We start from the raw sequence: 24,102 nt of genomic DNA, 5'->3' as shown, positions 1-24,102 counted from the left end.
CTCTTTGCTTCTGCTTTGACATGTCTTTTTGATCAAGACTGAATGAAAATAGAGACTAAATCACTTGTCAAACACTTATTTTCATTCAGGTTTTGGGACTATAAGAAAATAAGGATGAGATAATGCTAGGGACAGATTTTACCTGAATCCATTGCTGGAAGAATAGCTGGATACAGGATCCCCAGGAATGGTAATGTAAATTCTATCATTACTCATGGAAGCAACAGTGGTTCTAAAAATATGATGCAGGAACTGTTTCCTGAATCTTCAATTGCATGAGAAGGTGATTGTTGAGAGCAAGAGATATCCTCTACCACAGTCCATAGGTGACTGCTTTTAGGGGGCTTCTGTCAGAATTGGAGATTTTCCTGCACCTGTGCTCCAGTCTGTTCTATTGTGTAGATTGAGGGTCCAGAGTAATAGTTTCCCTGCTTAGTATATTTGCCACTGTTTCTAAGTATCCTGTATTGAACAGATTAAATTGCAAACATTGTAGAGAAATCCTTCAGGGACTAAGAGATTACTTCTGGCAAGAAGGGTTGAACATGCAACAAATGGAACAATATTTGATAGTGTGACCTGTGAAGAAGGGAAACAACACAGGGCATTGTTGGGTGTGAGGGTAGAGGAATACTAGGTACTTTGTATGGTCCCACTATCTCAGGACTTTCTGACCTCTGACTTGAATGGTGGGAATTAAAAAAAAAATTTACTAACTTCTGGAAGGAAATACTAGTCAAAACAAAATGAATTCCAATGCCTTCTTGAGCAAAAAATGCTTATACAAAGAACAGGAAGGAATTTAAAGAATCTGGACTAAAACAATATTGTCACAGATATGATGGGGCTCCTTTCCACATCACACTTCTAGAAAGAAAATATTTGCACATGAAAACCCCAGGTAGGGAAATGTCCAAAGTCCACTGGCATTAGAATAGTGTGGGCGACACAATGGAATATGTTAATGGATGCAGTGGGAAATGTTTTATTCCAAAACTTCTGTCAAGTCAGAGTAGACTTAGGCATACATTCAGACAATGTGGACACTTAGTGTGGCTTCATAATTCATGGAATTGAGGGACGTGAAGATATTAATCAAAAGTCAGAATTTTAGGTTTAGGGAACAGAAAGAGCCTGGGAACTTGCAAGAATCAAGGAGATAGCTGACAGTAGACTGGAGAGCTCTAGCTCCCAAAAAGTGATACCAAACAATCTGGTTGTAGCCAAGTTTTCCAGACATCACAAAATGGGTTCAGAGGAACATATGTGCCTTTCCCTTCCATCTCCATTTGTGGACTGTGGGAGTGGGAGCCAAGCTCTAAGGTCCATGGTGTGCTGAGGGCCCGAGTCTGTTCAGAGTAAAGGAGAGAGCTAGAGGGTGGCCTGAAGAAGCCCCTGTCCAGATAAAGCTCTACCAAATAATGCAACTGAATGTTTGATAAGCCAGGCACTAACCTGGAACTCCCGTCTAGGAATAGTCCACTGAGCCTTTCTGTCTGCAGGGAGCCCGGTTTTGAGCTTCCTTGACTGGAGAGTGACAATGTTTCCTGAAGTTAAGGTGAAGGTATAGGTTGGACAACCGAGCTTCTGTTCCACATGAAGGGACCAAAGTTAATGTCACTGACTCCCTGTGCTAAGTCTGGTATCAGGATGTGACCCATAGTTTGCATGAGCCCCCACCTCCTTTTTCCATCCTAGGATTCTGTGAATAGTTGACAGCTTTCAAGATTCCTGGAGTGGAGAGAGCCTGGGTCTTTTAACAGTCAAGATGAAACCTGAGGATGGGTTGTAGAAGCCCCATCCCAGACAGACAGTCCTCCACCAAAGGGACTGACTTAACAGGAGAAACACTCACTTGATTCTTGTTTGTGCTTCCTCATCATAGAACTTGGGAAAGTTCTAATTATTTTTTAATTACCTTGCTTTTGAGGGATGCCTCAGAACCAACTTCAGGAATAAGCTCCCTCCCCACTAGTCCACATTCACATGTAACGGACTAGAAGATGAAGGATCATTTTCTTAGGTTCCTGGACAAGAGACAGACAATCTGTATGCTATTGTGAGAATATAGGTGAGAGTGTAAGGTACACTAAAATTGTTCCTTAAGAACAGTAGCTCCCCACAGATTTCTGTCTCCTGTCCAGGGTCAGCCTAAATTTCAGTGGAGCAAACATAGAAAAATGGGACCCTTCTGGTTTCATTACTAAAGTCTTTGAAGAAGCACTATTTAATGTCATTCTTAGAGGGAAAGAGGGGTGCCTAACTTGCAGAGTGAAAGGAGGACCTGACAGTGGAATGTGGCTACTCCACTCTGGAAGAGACAACAGATAATATCATTATTCCAGGGTGACATGCACTTCTTTAAACTGGACTGACTTGTTGCAAGGATCCCTTTCCTCTCCCTCAGGGGGGTGGGGAGATTCTGCTCATAGGAGCCTTTTCGGTTTCCCAGAGAGAAGGGAACAGTGAGATTTTCTGAATCCAGATAGAAGCTGGCTATGGATATTAGAAACCCATTCTAGATAGAGAACCCTGGATAATCAAACTACATTGTATCATTTTAAGGGTCTTACATGAAATCCAAAAAAAGTTGTAGCAATGTGTGGGTACCCAAACTTCCGCATCTGCATCAGGGGACTTGGATGACTCACTGCCCTTTTGTGAAGTTCCTGGAGGCTAAAAGATTCCTCGGTGCTGATTTGTGGAACTGATCTCCTCCCCATTACTTCACAGGCACTTCCTGGTAGTTTAGGGACTCAGAGCCATTTTGCAAAGCTCCTGGAAGAGTGAAGTCCACTCAGTGCCTTCTGCAGCAAGGAACTTAAGACAGTTCAGTGCCAGCACACCAAGTTTGGGTATCCAGGAACTTGGGGGACTCAGATCCCTTTGGGGAAGAGTTCTGGAAGAGGTAAGTACACTTAGAACTTTTTATATCCATGGATTTAAGGGACTTGGGGGCATTTTGTGAATGTTCTGGAAGGGTCAAGACCTCAGCGCTTTCAAAATCCCGGGACTTCAGAGGCTTAAAGCCATTTTGTGAGGTTCTTAGTAGACGGAATTCCAATCAGCGCTTTCTGCATCCGGGAACTGGGGAGGCTCAGAGCCATTTTGTGAGGCTTCTGGAAGGCGGAACTCCGGACTGCGCATTCTGCTTCCGGGTACTTACGAGGCTCAGAGCCATTTTGTGAGGTTCCTGGAAGGGAGAAGGTCTCGCCGCGCCCGTGGAGCCCAGGTGAGAACTGACGGGTGGGCTCAAAATCCCCTTTGAGGATTAAAGGACCCCAAATAATGTAGTCTGACCTCTTTGGTTAATATGGCATCAAGTGGGGCCTCCTTGTAGGCAAAACCCACTTTTTCAGCCCATCTTGGGGGCTGAAAAGGCACATTTTCAGGACTGTGAGGAAGAAGTCAGCTCGTGTCCAGGATTAAAGTCTGACCGGACAGTGGACTTATAAAAAACCAATTCAGATAAACGGCCCCACAATGTTAAAGCTCTACCTTTGTGATCAGCACTGTAAATGGGGATCCACTTTTAGTAATAAGCCCTTTGCTGTGTGCTCACTGACGGTAAAGACAGAGGTCTCTTTCGTTAGATGGCAACTTCGCTTTCGCTTTCCTTTCTCTGTGTGTGTGGGGGCGGGGGCGTGATCTAGATCAGTGGTTCTCAACTTGTGCTCTTGAAACCCCTTTGGTAATCAAAAGTCCTTTCTCGGGGATTACCTAAAACCACGTGCAAGTGGATACATTTATATTACAATTCATAGCAGTAGCAAAATTACAGTCACAAAGTAGCAACAAAAGTAATTTTTATGGTCGGGAGGGTCACCTCGACCTGAAGAACTGTATCAAAGGGTTATACAATTAGGAAAGTTGAGAGCCACTGTTCTAGGGGGAATTCAAAGTGTAATTCAAATGGGGTGTACTCAGTAAGCTAGTCGAGTCCTCACTCTGTCCAATGAGTCAGTACCCAGGACCCTCCAAAAGAAGGAGGAGCCCAGGCATCTGTCAGTTAAGACGGGTGCTGTGAGTAGTTTGAAAAACTGGTCCCTAGATAGATAGGCTAAGATTAAAATGCTACAATGTATAATTTTGACCATACTATTACAAACCAAGGCTGATTTGTGGGAATGAGCCCCTCCCCTATCTGAAGTAACTGCCTCCAGGGATTTGGGGGGACTTAAGAGTCATGTGTCCAGGTTTCTGATGTTGATAGAATGCCTTAGTTAGTGATGACTTGTAGGAATGAGCCCTCTCAATCCTCATCAGGTTCCTGCTCTACCCCACACATAAGCGTATGAGGTTCCTGGTGGGGAGATGGTCAAATTATCAATCCAGATCACAGGAGAAACCTTGTTAGATAGAGGTTTCCCAGTTAATGTATCTTTGTACTGAGTGAGTGCCAGATGTTTAAAAGAGAATGTACCTGTATTGGTAAATCCCTCAGGGCTCTCAAGATGGGCTTTATCTTCATCTCATTTTCCATCTCAGGAAGGTGAGCCTGTACAGTGTGTGGTGTCATCAAAGCCACTGGGAACCACCTGAGTTTATCAGAGGGAGGTCTCCAGTGTCTGCCAGCAATCCAGGTGAGTAATATGGTGAGGGCTTAAGGTGTGAAGAAACCCTACATGTACTAACAAGGGACTGCAGTCTGTATGGCTCAGTTCTTATGCCTGGACATCCCTGGATGCGTGGCTAGGTTTGAGGGCTTATTTCAGTTGCATTTTCTGGGAGAAGATTTACTTGATCCTACGATTAATGTCAGTTCAGATGAGGTAGCTACATAGGAAGAAGTGAGCTGGTGACACATCTCGTCCACTCCTATGTGGGATCTCCAGTGATGACTACATGTTCTGGGCTCACCTCTGCTAAGATGTGGGTTCCCTAAGTATACCTGACATTCATCTCACCTATCCTTCAGATTTTTCCTTTCCCTCAAATCTTATCAACCCCCAGACTCTCAGCTCCTGCCTGAGATAGTTTTAAGTAAGCAATCCACTTAATGTTCCTGAGCTATGACCGCAGGGCATCCATAGTCTGTATAGCACATTTTCCCTTGACTTTAGACATACTTCACAAAGGAGGTCTGCACTGAATCCTGCTCTCTAGAGCTTTAAGGATCTCAGGGATGTGTGGAATGTGACCAGAACTGGAGACCTTGTTAGTTAACCTCATGGCTTCCAGGATCTGGCAAGTTCTAGTAAGAAGTGCAGAGTATGACTGAAGGAAACTCCAGCCCATAGCACAGTCATAGGTCCCAAAAGTCTTCCCTGAACTTTTCTCCGTAACAGTTCTCTGCAATGTTGTCAGCCTTAACTCCCTGTCTTATTTCCAGGCATTAGTCTAAAGAGTTGAAAGACCTGTTAACAGCTTGACTCAAGTCAGAGGGAGAATCAGGTGCGTCAGTTCGAAGGTGAGACCTGAGGGAGTCCCATCAGCCCAAGACAAGAGACTCAGTACCTCCCCGTCCTCCTGTCAGCAGTGAGAAAACGTAGGCACTTTTAGCGGATTCCCTCTCTTCATCTCCTCTTCCCTCTTTGTCATAAAACACAGAGGCTTGCCTTAAGGAATGCAGACATGGGGGAATCATGGAACAACTTCCTCCTTTCCACATTTATCCGGTGAGGATGAGGCTGGTCTCATGTGCTAGGAAAGTCAGTCTGTAGTGATTTGAGCTACTTTTTGTACTTTCTCGGGACCTGGTATAAGGAGGTGGGAGGGACCTTCACTGCCTTGGTTGTATCTCAGAAATACAGATTTTCTGGTTATTTGCCTCAGGCAAAAAGACTTGCCACTCTACTGGAGAAGCTGTATCTTGTCCTCTTTCAGGCTTTTAGGAGTGTATGAAGCACCATATTCCTTTGGCCTTAGAGTACCACCCCAAGCAAACTCCTGTAAACAAGCTTTTTTGAGAGCTGCCACAGGGACAGATTTAGAGTCCACTCACATTTTTCCTTTCTTTCTCAGGCTTGTGTGTCTTCAATCTTGTAATCTCAACAGTGTCCTGACTGTTGTTACCAAGGAAGCTCAAGATGAATCCTACTGAGAACAGCCAGAGCCTCTTCAACCTTCCAGCCAGCCCTCAGGCCCAGAGGGAGGAAAGAGGCCTGGAGAGTGCACAGTTCCCCATAGCTGAGGGGAACCAGGTGGCTGCCACTGCCAGCACCTCAGGGGAAGTGTCTGGTGGAGGAACACTCAGTTCTCCTCAGAGTGCTGAGAGAGCCTCCTCTCCTCCTGCTGCCATGGGAGGGGAATCATCTGGTGAGGCCTCTGGCAACCAAGCAGGAGAGGTGGCTGAGCCTGAGTACCCCTCGCAAGGTGTACTAAATGAAAAGATAGTTGATTTGGTGAGATTCCTGCTCATAAAGTTTCGAAGGATGGAGCTAGCCACCAAGTCAGAAATGATGACTAGGGCCATGAGGGATTATGAGGAATACTATGCTGTGATCTTTAGTAAGGCCTCTGAGTGTATGAGGTTGATCTTTGGTATTGAGATGATGGAAGTGGACCCATTTGTCCACTCGTATTTCCTTTACCCTGCCCTGGGAATCACCTATGACGGGATGCTGCACGGGGTTGTAGGTGTACCCAAGACAGGCCTGGTTATAATTGTCCTATGCATCATCTTCATAGAGGACAATTGTGTCAGTGAGGAGGTGTTCTGGGATGTGTTGAATAGCCTAGGGCTGTATGCTGGCATGGATCATTTCATATTTGGGGAGCCCAGGAGTCTCATCACAGAGGATTTTGTGCAGGAAGGGTATGTGGAGTACAGGCAGGTGCCCAACAGCTGTCCTCCTCGCTATGAGTTCCTGTGGGGCCCGAGGGCCTATGCAGAAACCACCAAGATGAAAGTCTTGGAATTTTATGCCAGCATTGTTAAGCAGGATCCTAGATCCTACCCTGAGAAGTATGCAGAGGCTTTGAGGGAGCAGCAAGAGCGGGCCTAGGCCAGAGAAGCCCAGCAGCTAATAGACACTGCTGCTCTGACCACTGCAAGTTCTACTGTGCTTGCAGTTTCCAGTCCCCATTAGGTCAGGCAGAGTAGTGAAGTAAGTAGTCACTGCTGGGAAAAAGAGTGTCAACCATTCCTTTGTTTTTTTTTTTTTTTTTTTTTTTTCTTACTATTCTGTTTGAGTGATTTGAGGAGGCTCATTATTTTAAGATTTTTCTACTTTTATTACAAGGTTCATTGGTTTGAGATTTTTAAGGATACAAAAATGCATCTATTGTTGATCCAGGTTAGGAGAATTTTGTTTTCTTGAAAACAAACAGTGTTTTTGAATTTATAACATATTACAAGATGTGAGAGTGTTAAACTTGCAATTTCCTGGGCAATGGAAAAGAAATTCGCATCAAAATAAAGAACATAATAAAATTCGTTTTTGACTGTGTTACTATGTTTATTCCCGAATTCTGGTTAACTAATTAAAATTAAAGCTTAAGTAAGCTAAAAAGAATCTCTTCCTAAAACCTTCACTGAGTACCCAATCATTGCAAAGTTCTGTGATAGCAGTGAGATGTGGGAGATGCCAGATCCCTCTCTACCTGTGGATAATTGGTACTTAGAAGAAGCCAGATCCAATCTTTCCTGTAAATGGGGTGAGAACAGGAGCCACAGCCCTGTGGGGAAAGACAGAAGTCCTTTTTGACCATAAGCCCCAGTACAGAAGTGCTGCACAGGGCTCTTTGGGGTGAAAAGTCCAGTGAACCTTAAACCAAGGAAGCTTGGGAGGCTGAGAGAATTGATTATAATTTAAACTGCAAAGTAGCCAAGGCCAGGCCCTCACATGGTGTGATTGATTTAGGGATGAAAGACGGGGAGACTCCTCTGAGCAGTCCCTCTTGTCAGTGAACTTCCGTAGAGAGGAATCAGCCTGGGATTGTCACTCAGTACTTAAACACTTTCATGTCATATGCAATCAGAATGATTGTAGCCCTGTAACCTCAGCACATAAAACTAAAATATTAAGAGAAGAATCCAGGCCTGGGACAGGAATATGCGTTACAACTGAATACGTCTCATGCACTCCGTGTTTTACTGCTATCCTTTACAGGAGGTTCCTAACATTTGAGAATCACGGGAAAGTGAGGCCTAAAACTTCTAGACATGTTCTCTTTTGTCTCCTTGGTCAGAGGATACTGGACTGTCTGTTAAAAATTACTTTAAATATTTCTTACGTATTTCAGTGATTTGTCTGCGTTTAAGTAAGTGGGGTATATGTGTACCTGGTGCCTAGGGAGACCAGAATTAGGTGCCAGATCCTTAGGAACTAGAATTAGAATGTCAGCCTGTGAGTGCTGAAAACAAAAGTCAGGTGCACTGAAAGAGCAGGAAGTGCTCTGAATTAGCTGAGCTCTCCAGCCCCACATGAATTTAAATTGAAAAAAAAAAAAAAACAACACAATTCTTTGTGTGTATATCAGTGTGAGGACAATGCATGCATACCACTGCAGAGGCAGCAGAGGAAAACTTTCACAGCGGTTCTTGCCTTCCACCATGTTGAAGCAGGACCAAGTCTCTTGTTTCTGTTGGCTGCACTTTTTACACTAGGCTAGTAGCTTTGAGAGATTCTGGCCAATTCTTCCGCTATCTCTCACCTCAATAAAGGAGTGGTAGGATTTCAGTTGCATTCTGTGGAACCTCACTCTTTATGTGGCCTTGAGGGATATAGCTCAAATTGTCAGACTGGAGAATTTAGCACTTTTACCCTCTGATCCATCTCTTTAACCCTAAGATAACATTTTACTTCAGTTATCTCCAGTGCAATTGGCGAACTATTGAAGGTAGTGGTTTGCCTGGAAAAGCCTCTGGGAGGGGTGGAAGTGAGAAACTGGTCCTTGACTCACATTCTAGGAGCATCCCTGTAGGGATATTTAACCTGCACCCAGATTTTGATGTGTGTCCAAAATGAGGGAAGATTTAGTGAGTTTTATTCCTGAAATGTTGTTGTGGCTGGTTAGCTCTACTGTGTCCTGTTGGGCTACATGTTCTCTGATATATCCTGGAGAACAGGAACAACATCATTACCCCAGGGTGGAACTGGTTAAAATAAAATTATAATAAAAAGAAATCATCTACTTTTCAATGTGTTTCCCCTCACTAAGGAACTTTACTGGTGCCTTCAAATGGAGAACACATATTCCAGCAACCCTAACAGACAGGTTGTATTACTTCCCAGTTGAAGAGCACTATGGCCCACAGCCTTGGGAATTTTTCCAATTCCTGCCTAATAATTGACAGCGCTGGGAAGCAAGCAGGGCTCTGTATGCGCCTGTCTCTTAGCAGATCCTCCTGCTGCCTCCTCTGGATGCCAGAAAGAGTAACCCACTGTCCCTGTGACTTCTATGCTGACTAGTACACCTGATGAAATGTTCAGGCAAAGAATGGTCAGATTGAACATAGAATACAATTAAATTAAAAAGAAGAAGAATACATGAATTTCAGGGCAAATGTGGTTTTAGAAGCCTAGCCAACAGATAAAGAATGCAACTATCTCACAATCTACAGTAATTACTTTTTGTTTTTCCCAGGTAATAGTTATACAATTTCTAGTATTAGCCCATCACAACCACAACTCTCCTACTACCTGAGCAGGAAGTAACACAGGGAATATTTTTGTGATAATATATATCACAGATATATATCACAGATATGAATTAGTGCTGCACATATTTCATAATACATGGATTATATGTCTTGTTCCAACAAAATCCAATAATACAAATATTCTACAATTCTATAAAAAAATTCCTTCATCAGCTGGTCTCCTTCTCAAGGACATTCCAATCTTCTTTTGATGGGGAATGTACTTCTGTGTATGTTCATCTTATTGATTGTTGAATAAAGTACTGTTTGGCCAATGAGGCAGCAAGTTGGATGGGACTAGGAGTCAAAGAGGATTCTAGGAAATGTAGCAAAGAAGTGGTGATCCAGGCAGGAAGTGACATAGCAGAGAGACTCATATTTAATGAGGGATAAGCAGGGAAGTGGCTCCTTTTCCCCTCTGCTCTTCCTCAGATTCTCAATGTTATCCACCAGCAAGGGAGGACGCCAATGGAAGGTATCTAATAAGATAAGTCTTGTAAAATATATAGATTTATGATAGTTAAGACTGAGCTAACAGATGAGAATCCTAGTCATTGGCCAAGCAGCATTTGTGCATAATAGAAATCTCTATGTACTATTTGTGGCCCTAACTCAGGGCGGGCGGCTGGCGTAAATCGCACATATGGCGGTGAGGCTTAGCGGCTTTTGGTGGGAAAGATTTATGGAAACATTCTTTCTGCACAGATCTTCTGAATATTCTACAATCATAGGTTTAATTCTGTTAGGTGTTGAAATGAAACCTGGTGTGATTTCGTATGTTGACACACATTGTAATTCTTTAGGCTACAAGGCCCTATGTATTCTTCATGAATGAACCTTGTTAGGTTGTGATTCCCAAATACATTTCATGTTACATAGTTTGAACATGGAAGGAGCTAGGAAGCCTCTGTCATTGATACAAGCAAAAGTGAGAGGAAAAAAAATGAAAGGCAGCATTTCTGTCTTTGCTCAAAGGGAGGACTGACTATGTATCACAGACTCCTGTAGACAAGTGGGAGGGACAGATAGGTGAAGACAATGGAACCCCAGGAGCATATTACTCTACAATGCAGAATACATCCTGTGATCTACAGGATCCAGTGGTAATAGGCAGGGAACACTGTCATGGCAAAGATCAATACTTGGAGCTCAATAAGGGGAGATATAAGACATAACAGCTCCAGAAGGCAGAATCTTGGGACACTTCCCTGAGATTTGCCCTGAGATTAGGCTTTTCTTCTAATAGGGATGATCATAAAAAGATCCCAGCCAATTCCTACAGAAGGGTAAGATGGAGTGGCCATCTGACACATTGCCCAAATACTCTGTTCTATACCAGGCTTGGCCTCAAAGCGAAGTGTTCATATCTGAGTAACTGAAGTCAAAGAGAACCCTATTTTCCTCCATGAAAGGAAATGCCTACTTGCACCCCATCATTCTAAAGAAGAACATGGTTCTGAGAAGACCATGGTGAAACCAGGGAAAATGGGCACAGTGTGATTAAAAGACTATATCTAATCCTGGGATGGGTGGAAGTTATCCACCACGCAAACACGGAAAGAATCCCAAAATGCTGTGCAACTCATATTATATAGATCGCTCTCTAAGGAAAATCATGGACTATGGAGGCAAAAATTTGGCATCTCAGTGATCAGCCCAAAATATACAGAACCACACAATGCAGTGTACAACCAGATATACAAAAATCCTCAAAGTCCTTTTGAATGCTGTATTCAGTTGTATTCTGTTCATGGTAGTGGGTTTTATAATGACATTCCCTGACTTTTTTCTGATAATCTGTGTGTGGTCTTTAACTTTGCCTGTCTTGCTAGTGATTTAGTTTTCACAAACCTAATTTTTTATCAGTTTATCAGATTAATTTCTGACTTCCCTGTCATTGGCTTGTGATTGATATTTGATTTTTCATATCAATTGGTGTGACTGTTTCTTTACTCCTGACCTTTAATTTTAATCTGAGCAAGAAATGGTTATAATTTTCTCTATACTTGCTGAATAAGAGATCTCTCAGAATTGTCGTGGTGCCAATATCATAAAAAGAATAGTAAACCTATGTTGTACATAGAGAAAAGTTTAGCACTCCCTGTCAAGGAGAGGTGTGCACCCAAGAAATGCCACGAATACTTAACTAGATGACACCTATTTTATTGAATTTGATAACTGTTTCCATGTTATATAAAACCAAGTAAGCTGGACTTTGAAAGATACATACTAAATGCTATCTTTCATATGTTATTCCTACATTTTGATTTTTACATATGTGTGTATATGCGTGTATTTGTGATATAGATTATGAAACTTAAAAGGAAGCCACGAGAGTGAAAAAGCTGCGTTAAAAAACTATAGCGAGGGATAAGAGTAGTAATTGAAAGCCGGTCATTGGTGGCGCACACCTTTAATCACAGCACTTGGGAGGCAGAGGCAGGCGGATCTCTGTGAGTTCGAGACCAGCCTGGGTCTACATGAGCTAGTTCCAGGACAGCCTCCAAAGTCACAGAGAAACCCTGTCTCGAAAAACCAAAAAAAAAAAAAAAAAAAACAAGGTTGTAATAGAATACAGTTGACATGGAAGTGGGCTGAGGCCTTCTAGGGGAGGAAGGAAGGGAATGGAATAGGGGAAAGGAACCAGGGAAAAAATCAGCGAAAACAAAATATGTATGAAAATGCCTAATACAATATTTTATATTGTGTGACAATTTTTAAAATGTACAAGAAAAAAATAGAATTTCAAAGCCCTTTTGACTACCAAGAAAGAGGAATTTCTAAACTACAATGCAGACACACTGGGTTCTCCTCAGAGCATGCTTTTGGCAGCCCTTATGGGCATCATACTTCAGAGAGTGGCATGCCAGTAAAAGACACCTAAACTCCTTGTAGTACTCAAATGGCCTTGGAGATATGTGCATCACTAGATCCCCACATCTTTCCAGTGCTACAAATGTAGCATATTTACAGACTGAGTGGATATTCAATAGAGAAGAACATTCACCCTTAAGGTAAAACCATAGAAGTACCAGGGCTAAGTAAAGTACCAGAAAGATGGAAGACAGAAGCAGGGTACCAGGGGCTCCAGGAAGGTAGTCTATCTCTGAGCAGCTGACATAGAAAGGGAGTAAGACATTGGTTTGTGGTAGACAAATAAGTGTGTTCTAACAGTAGCACAGGGCCTCATGTCTCCAAAAGTCAGACAATGTTCATCAGAAGAATTAGGGGTCTATACCACTGACAATTTGGAGTTTTCCTTGGAAATATCCCTCAGGTTACGGATAGACTAGTTTCAGTGTCACAAGCTCAAGCCCAACAGGGAGAACAGCAGGAAAGGCAGAAGGAGAAACATGAATGCCCTTGGATTGGGCAGCAAGTAATGTCACCCAGAGAAACTTTCAAAGTGATGTAATCACTGCCCATTGAATAAAGAAGCTTCCTTCATTCTAGTCAATAAGAGCAATACTCTCAGGGCATAAGAACAGGTGAGTAGAGGGCAATTTGAAGGGCATTTTTAAAAGCCTATTTAACAAAGCAATACCACAGCATTGCTTCCTGCTGGCACTGTGGTTTCACCAGTCATAGCTGCCTGACTAGGTTTACAGTGGCCAACATGGTTTCTGTATTGTGTGGATCAGCCTTAAATCCAATTCAAATTGCTTGCTCTAGTTGTATGCATGACATGCCTGCACTAGGGGTCACAACTTGCTAGCATGCTGAGTGTGCACCCACGGGGTCTAGTTCTGACCAGGACATTTTCACAAGTATCTACATGTTGCTTTCTGGCATTAGAGTGATGTCTTCAGCAACATGGTCATGTCCTCTACATTTCTTTATCAGGCATTCAGTGGATACTGTGGCCTGTATATGGCAGTGGAATCTGTAAACATTTCACATACTAATAATGCATAAGAAGGTAACCCAAGCTGGAACTCCCAACATATTTCCTTTTAGGAAAATATGCATAGTATGCCATGAAGTATATACCTCCCAAAGATAGAATCCTTTCCACCTGTACTATTTTTTCTCCTAAGGCATTCATTATTCCTTATTGACACTGATGTTTTTGAGGGTTGCTGTAGACTACGGTATCCTCAGCTCCACTATCTACTAAAGGCTCACTGTTATCTACAATAGAAACAACACAATAAGTCTGGTCCAATTGTCTACATGATACTTAAGTGCATGAGATGTTGGCCATTCTGTTAAGAGGAACACTTACAGTCTTCATCCCCATGACAGTTCACCCCTCCAAAACAGAAGTGCAAAGAAGCAACTGCACTTTTCAGTCATTAGGTCTTCTGGTGAACCATTGTTTTTTTTTTTTTTTTTTTTTTAAAATTGCCCAAAATAAAGCACAGCCTTTGGCTTTGGTTGCAAAAGTTTCCGTGAGGAAGCTCATTGTGACATAAATCTGGCTCTAGTTGCCATTGGGAGGGCTGGAAAGGTGCCTTTATCTACTCTCCATTCTCCCATACACAGAACCTATGTCTCATCATCACTCTTACCTAATGTTATTGCAAAATCAGGGGCTAACATGTGGATACTTCCTGCATGTCCATTTCCCATTGAAATTGCCTTTTACACAGACAAGTGTCTTGGGGGTGATAGCAGAGCCTCCACACTTTTCATCTGGACAGTGGGAAAGCCCCAGTTGCGTGCCAAGGTCATACAACTGAAAGCTTAGCCAGGAGCACACTATTTGTAATCCATAGGAAAAGATGGACATATTGGGATGACACTGCAAACACTCCACTAAAACTCATCTCTGATTCTGTTTATTAGTGTGTGACTATTTGTTTCATATGACTTTTTACCTACACTAAGAAGCTGACAGGCCAAAGAAAGGAGTCCACAGTAGTTACTGTGAATGAAAGAGCTGCGGGGGATGGGTCTGCGAGAAACGGGAAATGGAGGTGAGTTGAGAGGAGTGGACGGAACGGACACTGTGCTTGAGATGTACTGTTTGAGAGAAAAATCAATTTCCAATAAAATATTTATTAATTAAAAATAAAATAAATAAAAGCTCACAAGGGCCCCCTACCCCCTATAAAGTAAATTCCTATACAGGACCTGTGTCTGCAAAAGCTGATTGACTGATTGCAACATCAGGAATGTGGAAGGTTAAGAATGCTGTAGGTCCAGACCCTAATTATAATTTATCTTTGGCTATTTTTTAACTTCTTAAATAGCCATTCATTGCTTATCATTCTACCAGAACCTTTGAGTAACAGTGAAAAAACTTGGAATTTATGAACAGATCTTAGTGTCCACCAGTCAAACCAGTTATGAATGTTGTCAGACAGCATTTAAGTCTTACAGAGACCTGCTTACCCACCTGCATGATATACTCATCAGCATATTTGAATACTGTCTTCACATACGGCTTTTTGGTTCTGTTAATGTAGGAACTTCATGAAACTTATTCACGTTGAAATGAAGAACTTGGGGTGACTAAAGTTTGTGTGTTTTGATATGTTGGTTAGAAAAATAATGGCTGCCATATGTAGCACAAATAATGAAAACATAGAGCAGATATTGGGGTTCAAGCTGAAGATCAGAAGGGCACAGCAGCCAAGTTGCTAGATAGTTCTCACCTCTACCAAGTCTAAGACCAAATAGGGGCAATCGTGTGACTGCAGACTGCAATGCTCTCCACCAAGCCTCAGACTTCACTGAGCTACTGCATTATATTCCCCTCTAGTGGTGGTATTAAAGACATGTCACCCCAAGTGCTAGGATCAAATGTGTGAGCTCTGTTTCTTTTTTAGGCTGATTCACTCTTGTGTAGCCCAAGGTGGTCTTGAACTCACAGAGACCCATCTGCCTCTGTCTCCAGAGTGCTGAGATTAAAGGAGTGGCCACCAATGTCTCTCTTCTATGGATAATTAGTGAATAAGGTGTGTGGCTAACTAGTGGTTTTGTGTGTGTGTGTGTGTGTGTGTGTGTGTGTGTGTGTGTGTGTGTGTGTGTGTGTGTGTGGCTAACTAGTGGCTTATCTCTGTACTCTGATCTTCAAGCAAGCTTTATTTGTTAGACAACAAACAAAATATCACTACATTTCTCCTTTTTGTCTAAAATTATAAAAGAAGACTATAACTCATATGAGAAAACTACAATAAGTATAGCATATATGTGTGTATATATAATATATGCAGGTAGTAAGTATATCAACATTGTCTAGTCCATTTGCAATTGACAAATTCAGAGAAAATACTCTATTGTCTATCCTCTCTTGGTGAGTCCAAAGTCTTGTACCTAATTTACTAGAGGCAGGAAGTGTGAACAATCAACTTCCAAAAATTCGTGAGAAATGAAAGAAACAGCTGGCTGGCTGTGCAGTCACCAAGGATCCTCTGCAACACTGGGGCATCTATCTTTGGCTTATAGGCCTAGCATATCTGACAGACTTTTCTGTGAAGCAGGGTTTGTGAAGGACTCTCCTGCTTGGTCTTGGCAAGGTTTGGCAGTCACAATCTTTTATGTCCTGCTTGTCCAATTTGGACAACCTGCTGTCAGTAGTCTAGGAAAGGGCACTTTCTTGCCCAGTGGATTACTTTTGCTAAAAAGAAAGTAACCTGCATGTGGAGTTTCTTTGATGCCCACCATCTTTTCTGAAGTAGATTGGTGCTGCCAGGGGTGGATATTTCCCTCTGTCATAATATAAGAACATATACTATTAAAATGTCTTAAATGCCTTATTCTGTAGATTTCTGATGTGTTTAAAGATTATATGTCTATCTAAAATATATCTCTGTTTGAACTTGTAAACATATCTACTCTGACTACAAATTTGATTGTAATAGGTGACTAATTACTAAGCTGTATTTTCTTATTATTCTTTATAGTTGGTAATAATAACTTTCAAGGACTAGAAATTTTATTACATTGTTAAATAAGCTGTAAAGGTACAATACCTTGAACAAGATTAGAAATGTATTCATAGTATGTTTTAACCAAATTTATCTCAAATGTCTATCAACATATATAATTTGTATACAATATACAAAAATCCAATCAAATGTAAAATATTTAAAACTAGTACTTGTTTTTTAAAAGTAGATTCAATAATCTACATTTTAATTTATTCTATCTAAATCCTCCTTTTTTACTTTTCAGAGTAGATTCAATATTTATTCCCTTATCCTGTTGTATTTGTATCCCCTTTTTTTTCAAAACAAGAACTCTGAGTCTAATCCCCTTTGTTCAACTTCCTTCCTGACCATAACCAATAACAACTTGTCACCAACCCTTTAAACAATGACAAATATCTATAACCCAATGAAAGACTAAAAACAATGCACCCCATCTCAGGAATGTTGTTGACATGTTCTTAAATTTATTTCTTGCTATCTGGGGGGGGGCAATAGCATCTTTAGGCGATCCTGAAATGAAATATTGGGTTAATTGTCAAGTCCTGGGAGATGTAGCTGTATCATTTGTTGTCCAGTCTCTGAGTAATGGAAAAGTTCAGGGCTTGTCTCAAGTCCTGGCTAAAGTGGTCTGTGAGGCTGGATCATCTCTGCTAGCCACCTCAAAATTGTCCTTAGCAGTTTGTTGTCCAAAGCCAATCTTTAGTTAGTATATTTCAGTTTAGTAGTGTTATCATAGTCCTGATGGAATTGTGGTTGTGGGATCCCATCTTCTTTTTGGAGACTTCAGAGAGCCATTATGTCAGATTATTTCTTTTCTTGGTAATTTATTCCAGGTAGTTCTCCTTTCTTCTTTTTTATGCTTATTTTTACAAAGGTCTTAAATTCCTCAAGGTGCTTGTTTTCATTTTTCTGAAAAGGCAAAAATAAAAGCCTTCTACAACCTTAACTTTGGGGAGGTTCTTAGTTTGACTTTTATCAATTTTTACTTATTTGTTTCTCCTGAAATTTTTATTTTATCTTCTAAAGCTCTTCTCACACCCAGAGAAGTATGGATTCTTAAATAGGCATTAGGTTTTTAAAATTGCTCTGGAAGGAGTTTCCACAGTGACAGGAAAGGACTGCGTCAGATTTGGTGGCTTAAATGATAATGGCTAGCATACGCTCATATATTTAAATACTTGGTCAGTAGTTTGGAGGAACTGTTCTGGCATGATTAGGGCATGTGCCCTTATGATAGGAGTTATGTCACTGGGAGTTGATTTAAAAGTTTTAAAGCACTAACTCATATAAAGTTAGTGCTTTCTAACTGCTTGATGGTTGTATATAAATATGAGCTCTCAGATATTCCTTTGCTCTGCCAACACTTCAACCTTTTGAAAACATAATCTAAAATACATATAACCTACCATAAGGTGTCTTGTTTATATTTATGCCATTTTTTTAAAACAGCAATTGATGAACTAAGGCATCTGCCCTCAAACCAACACGGCTCACAGTTTGCTGATAGAAATGAAAGCAACAGAATGGTGTCTTATAGGTTCACAGAAATGAGGATATTCATCAAAGTGTCTTTGTCAGGGTTTGTATTGGTGTACAGAATAGACCATAGCAACTCTTATATAGTAAAACATTTAACTGAGGTGGCTTGTTTACAGTGTCAGAAGTTCAGTCTATTATCACCATGATGGGGAATTGGTGTGCAGGAAGATATGGTACTGAATTAGTATCTGAGAGTCCTACATATTGCAGGCAACAGGAAGTCACTGAGACAGTGTATTGCGTGATCCAGGAGACAATCTGTAATCTGTAAAGTCGAGATATCTTTATTGAGATAAATACCAGCCAAACACAAGCCAGAGCAGCGAGGCCAGGGAGAAGGGGCAGGAGAAGAAAAAGAGGGGCCTTCCATGTGCTCAGGGTTCCTTAAGAGCCCACCCCGCATCATCCTGACCTCATCTTGACCACGCCTTGACAGGCTTGGTCAGGCACACCTGTAGCTAGCCCTTAGGGGATGTGGTTATAATGTCTCCCTACAACAGTAGGTGATACCCTGAGCAGAAGAAACCTCAAAGCCTGTCCCACAGTGACACACTTCCTCCAACAAAGCCACACACTTCCTAATAATGCTGTTCCCTATGAGATTATGGGGCACGATGGCATTCAAACTACTACATTCCACACCTTTCCCCCATAAGCTTGTAACAATAAGATAATGCAAAATTCATATAGTATAACTCAAAAGTCCCCATAGTATAATAAAGTTTTAATAATGTTTTAAAGTTCAAAGTTCAAAATCTTCTCTGAGATTCATACACTCTCTTAACTATAATCACATACAAAAATCAAAATAAAAAATAGGATCACATACTTCCAACAGTATATGATGCACATCACTATTCCAAACACAAGGAAGGGAGCATGTCAAGGAAATACTGGACCAAAGCAAGACTGAAAATTAGCTGGGCAAACTCCAAACTCAGTATCTCCATGTCTGATGTCAAAAAGCTCTTCAGATCTCCAACTCTGTTGACTGCAACATACTTCTTTTTCTTGGGATTGTTCCACTTCTTGTTAGCAGCTTTCATCATCAGGTATCCCAAGGCATTGGCATCTACAACATCTTGGGGTCTCAAGGACATACAGGCTTCAATTCCACAGCTTCACACAATGGCCTGTGTATCAGGTCTCCATTCAGAGACACCCCAGGAACATGCCTGGCCTCAGAGGCTTTCTTTAGGCTTGTAGGCAAATTCTGTTTCTTCTATTTTTAACTCTAAAGCTGCCCAATTCTGCAGCTTGCTGAGACTTTGAACATTGCACCCTTGTTCAATTACTTCAGCACCAGATTTCTGTCATTCACTGCCTAAGCTTGGCTGTCATGGAACTTGCTCTGTAGACCATGCTGTCCTCAAACTCAAAGATATGCCAGCCTATTCCTTCCCAGTTCTTGTATTCAAGGTGTTCCCCACCAACCAACCTCTAAGAATTTCTTTAATTCCTTTTCACAACTTTGAAATTTAGCTGTGTGAGATCTTGTCCTGAGGTCATCACTCCCTATATCACATTTATTAATCCACTTATCTCCTTGAACACCAGATTTATCTCCAGTCCACTTCCTGGTGCTCTTTTTCTCCTCAAAATTTACATTTTGTAATTTACCTTCCTCAGCTTGCTCCTTTTCTTTTTAAAACTTTTTAAGCATAAACACTAGTAACCACATGACCGTGTATACTAGGCTGTTTTGAGATTTCATTTGCCAACAGAATTAATCCAAAACTCTCCACTTTAGCCTCAGGCCAAACTCTACAGAAGGACACAAGGAAGCCATTTTATTTACCAAAATACCACTAGACTGACCTTTAGACAACAAACTAAAATTTTTCTCCTCTGAAACTACTTGAGTGAGCCTCCAGCAATTCAAATAAATCTTAGCACCACTGTCTTCCATGTTCCTAATAGAATAGCTCATTTAGCAGTGTTTAAAGCATCCCATTGCTATCATAACCCAAAGTAGCAAAGAAAAAATTCATTTAAGGAAAAATATGGTCAGGTCAATCACAGCAATACCTAACTCAGTCCGTGTTCTGTCTTAGTTAGAGTTTCTATTTCTGTGAAGAGACATCATGACCATTGCAACTCTTATAAGGAAAACATTTAATTGAATTGGTTCAATTACAGTTTCAGGGGCTCAAACCATTATCATTATGAGGGGGGAGCATGACAGTATGCAGGCAGATATGGTGCTAGAGTAGTATCTGAGAGTCCTACATCTTGCAGGAATGAGGAAGTTGACTGAAATACTGAGTGGTATCCCAAGCATAGGAAAACTCAAAGCCCACTCCCACAGTGACATACTTCCTCCAACAAGGCCACACCTCCTAATAGTGGTCCTCATTATGAGATTGTGGGGGAAAATTACATTCAAACTACAACAGTCAGAATTTCAGGTATAGGGAACAGAAAGAGCCTGGGAACTTGCAAGAATCAAGGAGATAGCTGACAGTAGACTGGAGAGCTCTAGCTCCCAAAAAGTGATACCAAACAATCTGGTTGTAGCCAAGTTTTCCAGACATCACAAAATGGGTTCAGAGGAACATATGTGCCTTTCCCTTCCATCTCCATTTGTGGACTGTGGGAGTGGGAGCCAAGCTCTAAGGTCCATGGTGTGCTGAGGGCCCGAGTCTGTTCAGAGTAAAGGAGAGAGCTAGAGGGTGGCCTGAAGAAGCCCCTGTCCAGATAAAGCTCTACCAAATAATGCAACTGAATGTTTGATAAGCCAGGCACTAACCTGGAACTCCCGTCTAGGAATAGTCCACTGAGCCTTTCTGTCTGCAGGGAACCCGGTTTTGAGCTTCCTTGACTGGAGAGTGACAATGTTTCCTGAAGTTAAGGTGAAGGTTTAGGTTGGACAACCGAGCTTCTGTTCCACATGAAGGGACCAAAATTAATGTCACTGACTCCCTGTGCTAAGTCTGGTATCAGGATGTGACCCATAGTTTGCATGAGCCCCCACCTCCTTTTTTCCATCCTAGGTTTCTGTGAATAGTTGACAGCTTTCAAGATTCCTGGAGTGGAGAGGGCCTGGGTCTTTTAACAGTCAAGATGAAACCTGAGGGTGGGTTGTAGAAGCCCCATCCCAGACAGACAGTCCTCCATCAAAGGGACTGACTTAACAGGAGAAACACTCACTTGATTCTTGTTTGTGCTTCCTCATCATAGAACTTGGGAAAGTTCTAATTATTTTTTAATTACCTTGCTTTTGAGGGATGCCTCAGAACCAACTTCAGGAATTAGCCCCCTCCCCATTAGTCCACATTCACATGTAACGGACTAGAAGATGAAGGATCATTTTCTTAGGTTCCTGGACAAGAGACAGCCATTAAGTATTTTCAGAATGTGAGAGTTTAACATGGGCTATAGTGGCCAATTTAATGATAGAGGTTCCCCAAATAATGTACTCCAGGCCTATGGTCACCACACAACCAATTATGGCCCATATGGAGAAATAAGACCTTTATCTCTTAATACCTGTGGACTCTTTATAGGCACATTTTTCCCAGCAGGGAAGAGGGACACACAACTAGCACAGGGAGAGATCCTGAGAATAGACTATAGAAGATCTGCTTTGGATATGGAGTTCTCAGACAACATAGTTATTCCTTTTTCATATGCTGCACAATATAAAGCTTACTTATGATAATTATATCCTTCTCTTCAATCTAGAGCAGTGGAGGATTCTGTCCATAGGATCCATTTGCAGTGTTTCTCAGAGAGGAGTTGTCCACCTGATTTTCAAAATAAAAGCTGGGAGCAGATATCAGAATCCCCATTCCATATAATCAGGTGGGGATTATCAAGCTACATTGTATCATTTTGATGGACCCACACCAAACTGAGACTGTCCGGATGAGTCTGCCCATAAGCTTTCTAATTTGGGAATTTAGAGGACCTGGATACATTTTGTTAGTTTCCTGGGCGACAGCAGTGCTTTCAGAGCTAAGGAAAGAATTTAGGAAGGATTCTAAAAGCCACTTTTAGGATTGAAGGTTCTCAACTAATGCAGTTTCACTCTGTTGTCAGCCTACTTCTAAGTGGGGTCCACTTGTGTGTTTGAACCTCTTTCTCTTCCCTTGTCTGGGACCCTTATTTCATCAGTACCGTTTTCAGACATTTTCAGAGAGAAAGTGGGAAGGCATCATTTACAGGATGAAGTGGGGCCTGAGAGCTGACTGTGGAAACTAGACTCTGGACAGAGGGATCCCAGTTTATATAGTTCAACTAGTGTGGTGTGTGCTACAGTGATAGGGTCACTTGTGGAAATGAGCCCCTTCTGCTGCTTCTAGCTGTGGGATGGGACTCTATCCATAGGAGCTGACTCAGAGTTTTCCAAGTGGAGGGACACACTGTTTTCTGAGAAAAATAGGAAGTTTTGAGTGGGACTCTGAAGGCCCACCCAGATAGATAAGCTGGGATAATCAAGCTACACTGTACTTTTTGAGGGTTCTGTACCAAACTCAGGCTGACTTGTGGGAATTAGCCTTCTGCAAGCTTCTGTTTCTGGGGACTTAGGGGAGACAGAGCCATTTTGTGAGGTTCCTAGAGGTTAGAGGGCACCTCAGTGTTGGCTTATGGGAATAGTCCCCATACTCATTCTTTCACATTCACATCCACACACGTGGATGTTTTATAACCATTTTGTCATATTCCTGGATGACATAAATTTTGTAACAATAAATCTTTACATCAGCCGCCCAAGCTCCACTGCCACACGGCCACCCAAAATAACACACAGTCTTATATTAATTATAATGCTGTGGTCAATGACTAGTGTTTCTTATCTGCTTCTTTTCAGTATTAATTATCAATCATAATCATAAGACTTATGTTATGGAGGACGCCGGCAGAATGTGTCCTGTCTTCCTGGGATCACATGGTGACTCCAGAACAGAGAGCAGGAGAGAGAGGAAGAGGACAATTTCCTGTTTGTCCCTTCTTATATTCTGAGTCTTACTACTATGTCACTTCCTACCTGGATCACAAGACTTCTTTGCTCTATTTCCCAGAATCCTCCTCGACTCCTAGTCATACCTATCTTTCTGCCTCATTGACCAAACAGTGCTTTATTCATTAACCAATCAGAGAGACATATACACACAAGGACTCCCCCTAACATCTACTCTTTTCTGTCTAAAATAGAAAGAATGGTTTCCATTACCATTTATAACAAACCCCTTCCAAATAAAAACAAACATTTATAAACAATATTTGGAAATTTGGGTGTCGTTCATTACAATCTGCTTCCTGCTGTTTGGGGGTGATGTCCATACCATGGGGATCATGATAAAACACAGAAATCTGGCCAGGTCTTTGTTTTTGTACTATGTAATGCTGTATGGTCTCAGCTGCTTTAGATGTAGGATCAGTTGGGCTGCTGCTTCAAAGGGTCTTGCTTGATGAAACCATACTAGTTTGGAAGGAATCCATAGCTTTTCATTTTCTGTGCAAACATAAGTAGAAACTCTTTTTCCAAGTAGCCTGTCCTTAGACTTACATTTTGAAGTCAAAGTATTTTCAAAATGTATAAGTTGGATTTTTTTCAGCAGCATTTATAATCAAATGTATTTTAGCTTCATTTGCTCTTTCCTCAACAATCAAACAATTTAGAGACAACAATATAGCATATAGTATCCAGACTCCCTGTGTATTTTCCATCATTATGTGGCTTTTTATTATTCTTTCTCTTTTACTTTTTTGTTTCCTTTTATGAGACAGGGGTTCTCTGTGGAAATCTGCCTGCCTCTGCTTCCTTCAGCAAATCCTAATGGCGTGTGCCAGCATCACCAGCTTCTCTTTCTTTCTTTATTTTTAAACACAGCATAAAGCTTTAGAGGTTTTGCTTCATCTGTCTCTGTCTTTATTGTAAATCTTCACCTTTTTATGGCCACACAATCTTTTATCTGCTAAATAGCATTGCTAAAATTAAAGGGGTAAGTTTATCATCAGCACTGAGAGCTGTGCTCACTGTCTTGGTCTATGCTGCAATCAAGCAGCATGCTGCCAGCTTGGAGGTGTGGTCACTGCCACTGCTAGTTTCATGGGGCATGAACCCATGACCCGGAGATTAAAAGTCTCATGCTC

The 24,102-nt window shown here is 41.5% G+C and overlaps 1 protein-coding gene across 1 annotated transcript; it reads left to right on the top strand.

Annotated features, from left to right (window-relative positions):
* The first annotated feature begins 2,740 nt into the window (after positions 1-2,740).
* Positions 2,741-7,391, top strand: LOC100771813 (melanoma-associated antigen 10). The gene is made up of 4 exons (XM_027433419.2): positions 2,741-2,908; positions 4,489-4,583; positions 5,333-5,410; positions 5,965-7,391. The coding sequence occupies exon 4, from the start codon at positions 6,030-6,032 to the stop codon at positions 6,945-6,947; it is 918 nt and encodes a 305-aa protein (XP_027289220.1). The 5' UTR covers positions 2,741-2,908; positions 4,489-4,583; positions 5,333-5,410; positions 5,965-6,029; the 3' UTR covers positions 6,948-7,391.
* The last annotated feature ends 16,711 nt before the right edge of the window (positions 7,392-24,102 follow it).

Source organism: Cricetulus griseus, chromosome X (assembly GCF_003668045.3).
Source record: "Cricetulus griseus strain 17A/GY chromosome X, alternate assembly CriGri-PICRH-1.0, whole genome shotgun sequence".
Classification (NCBI taxonomy): domain Eukaryota; kingdom Metazoa; phylum Chordata; class Mammalia; order Rodentia; family Cricetidae; genus Cricetulus; species Cricetulus griseus.
This window is presented reverse-complemented; position numbering and strand designations above follow the sequence as displayed.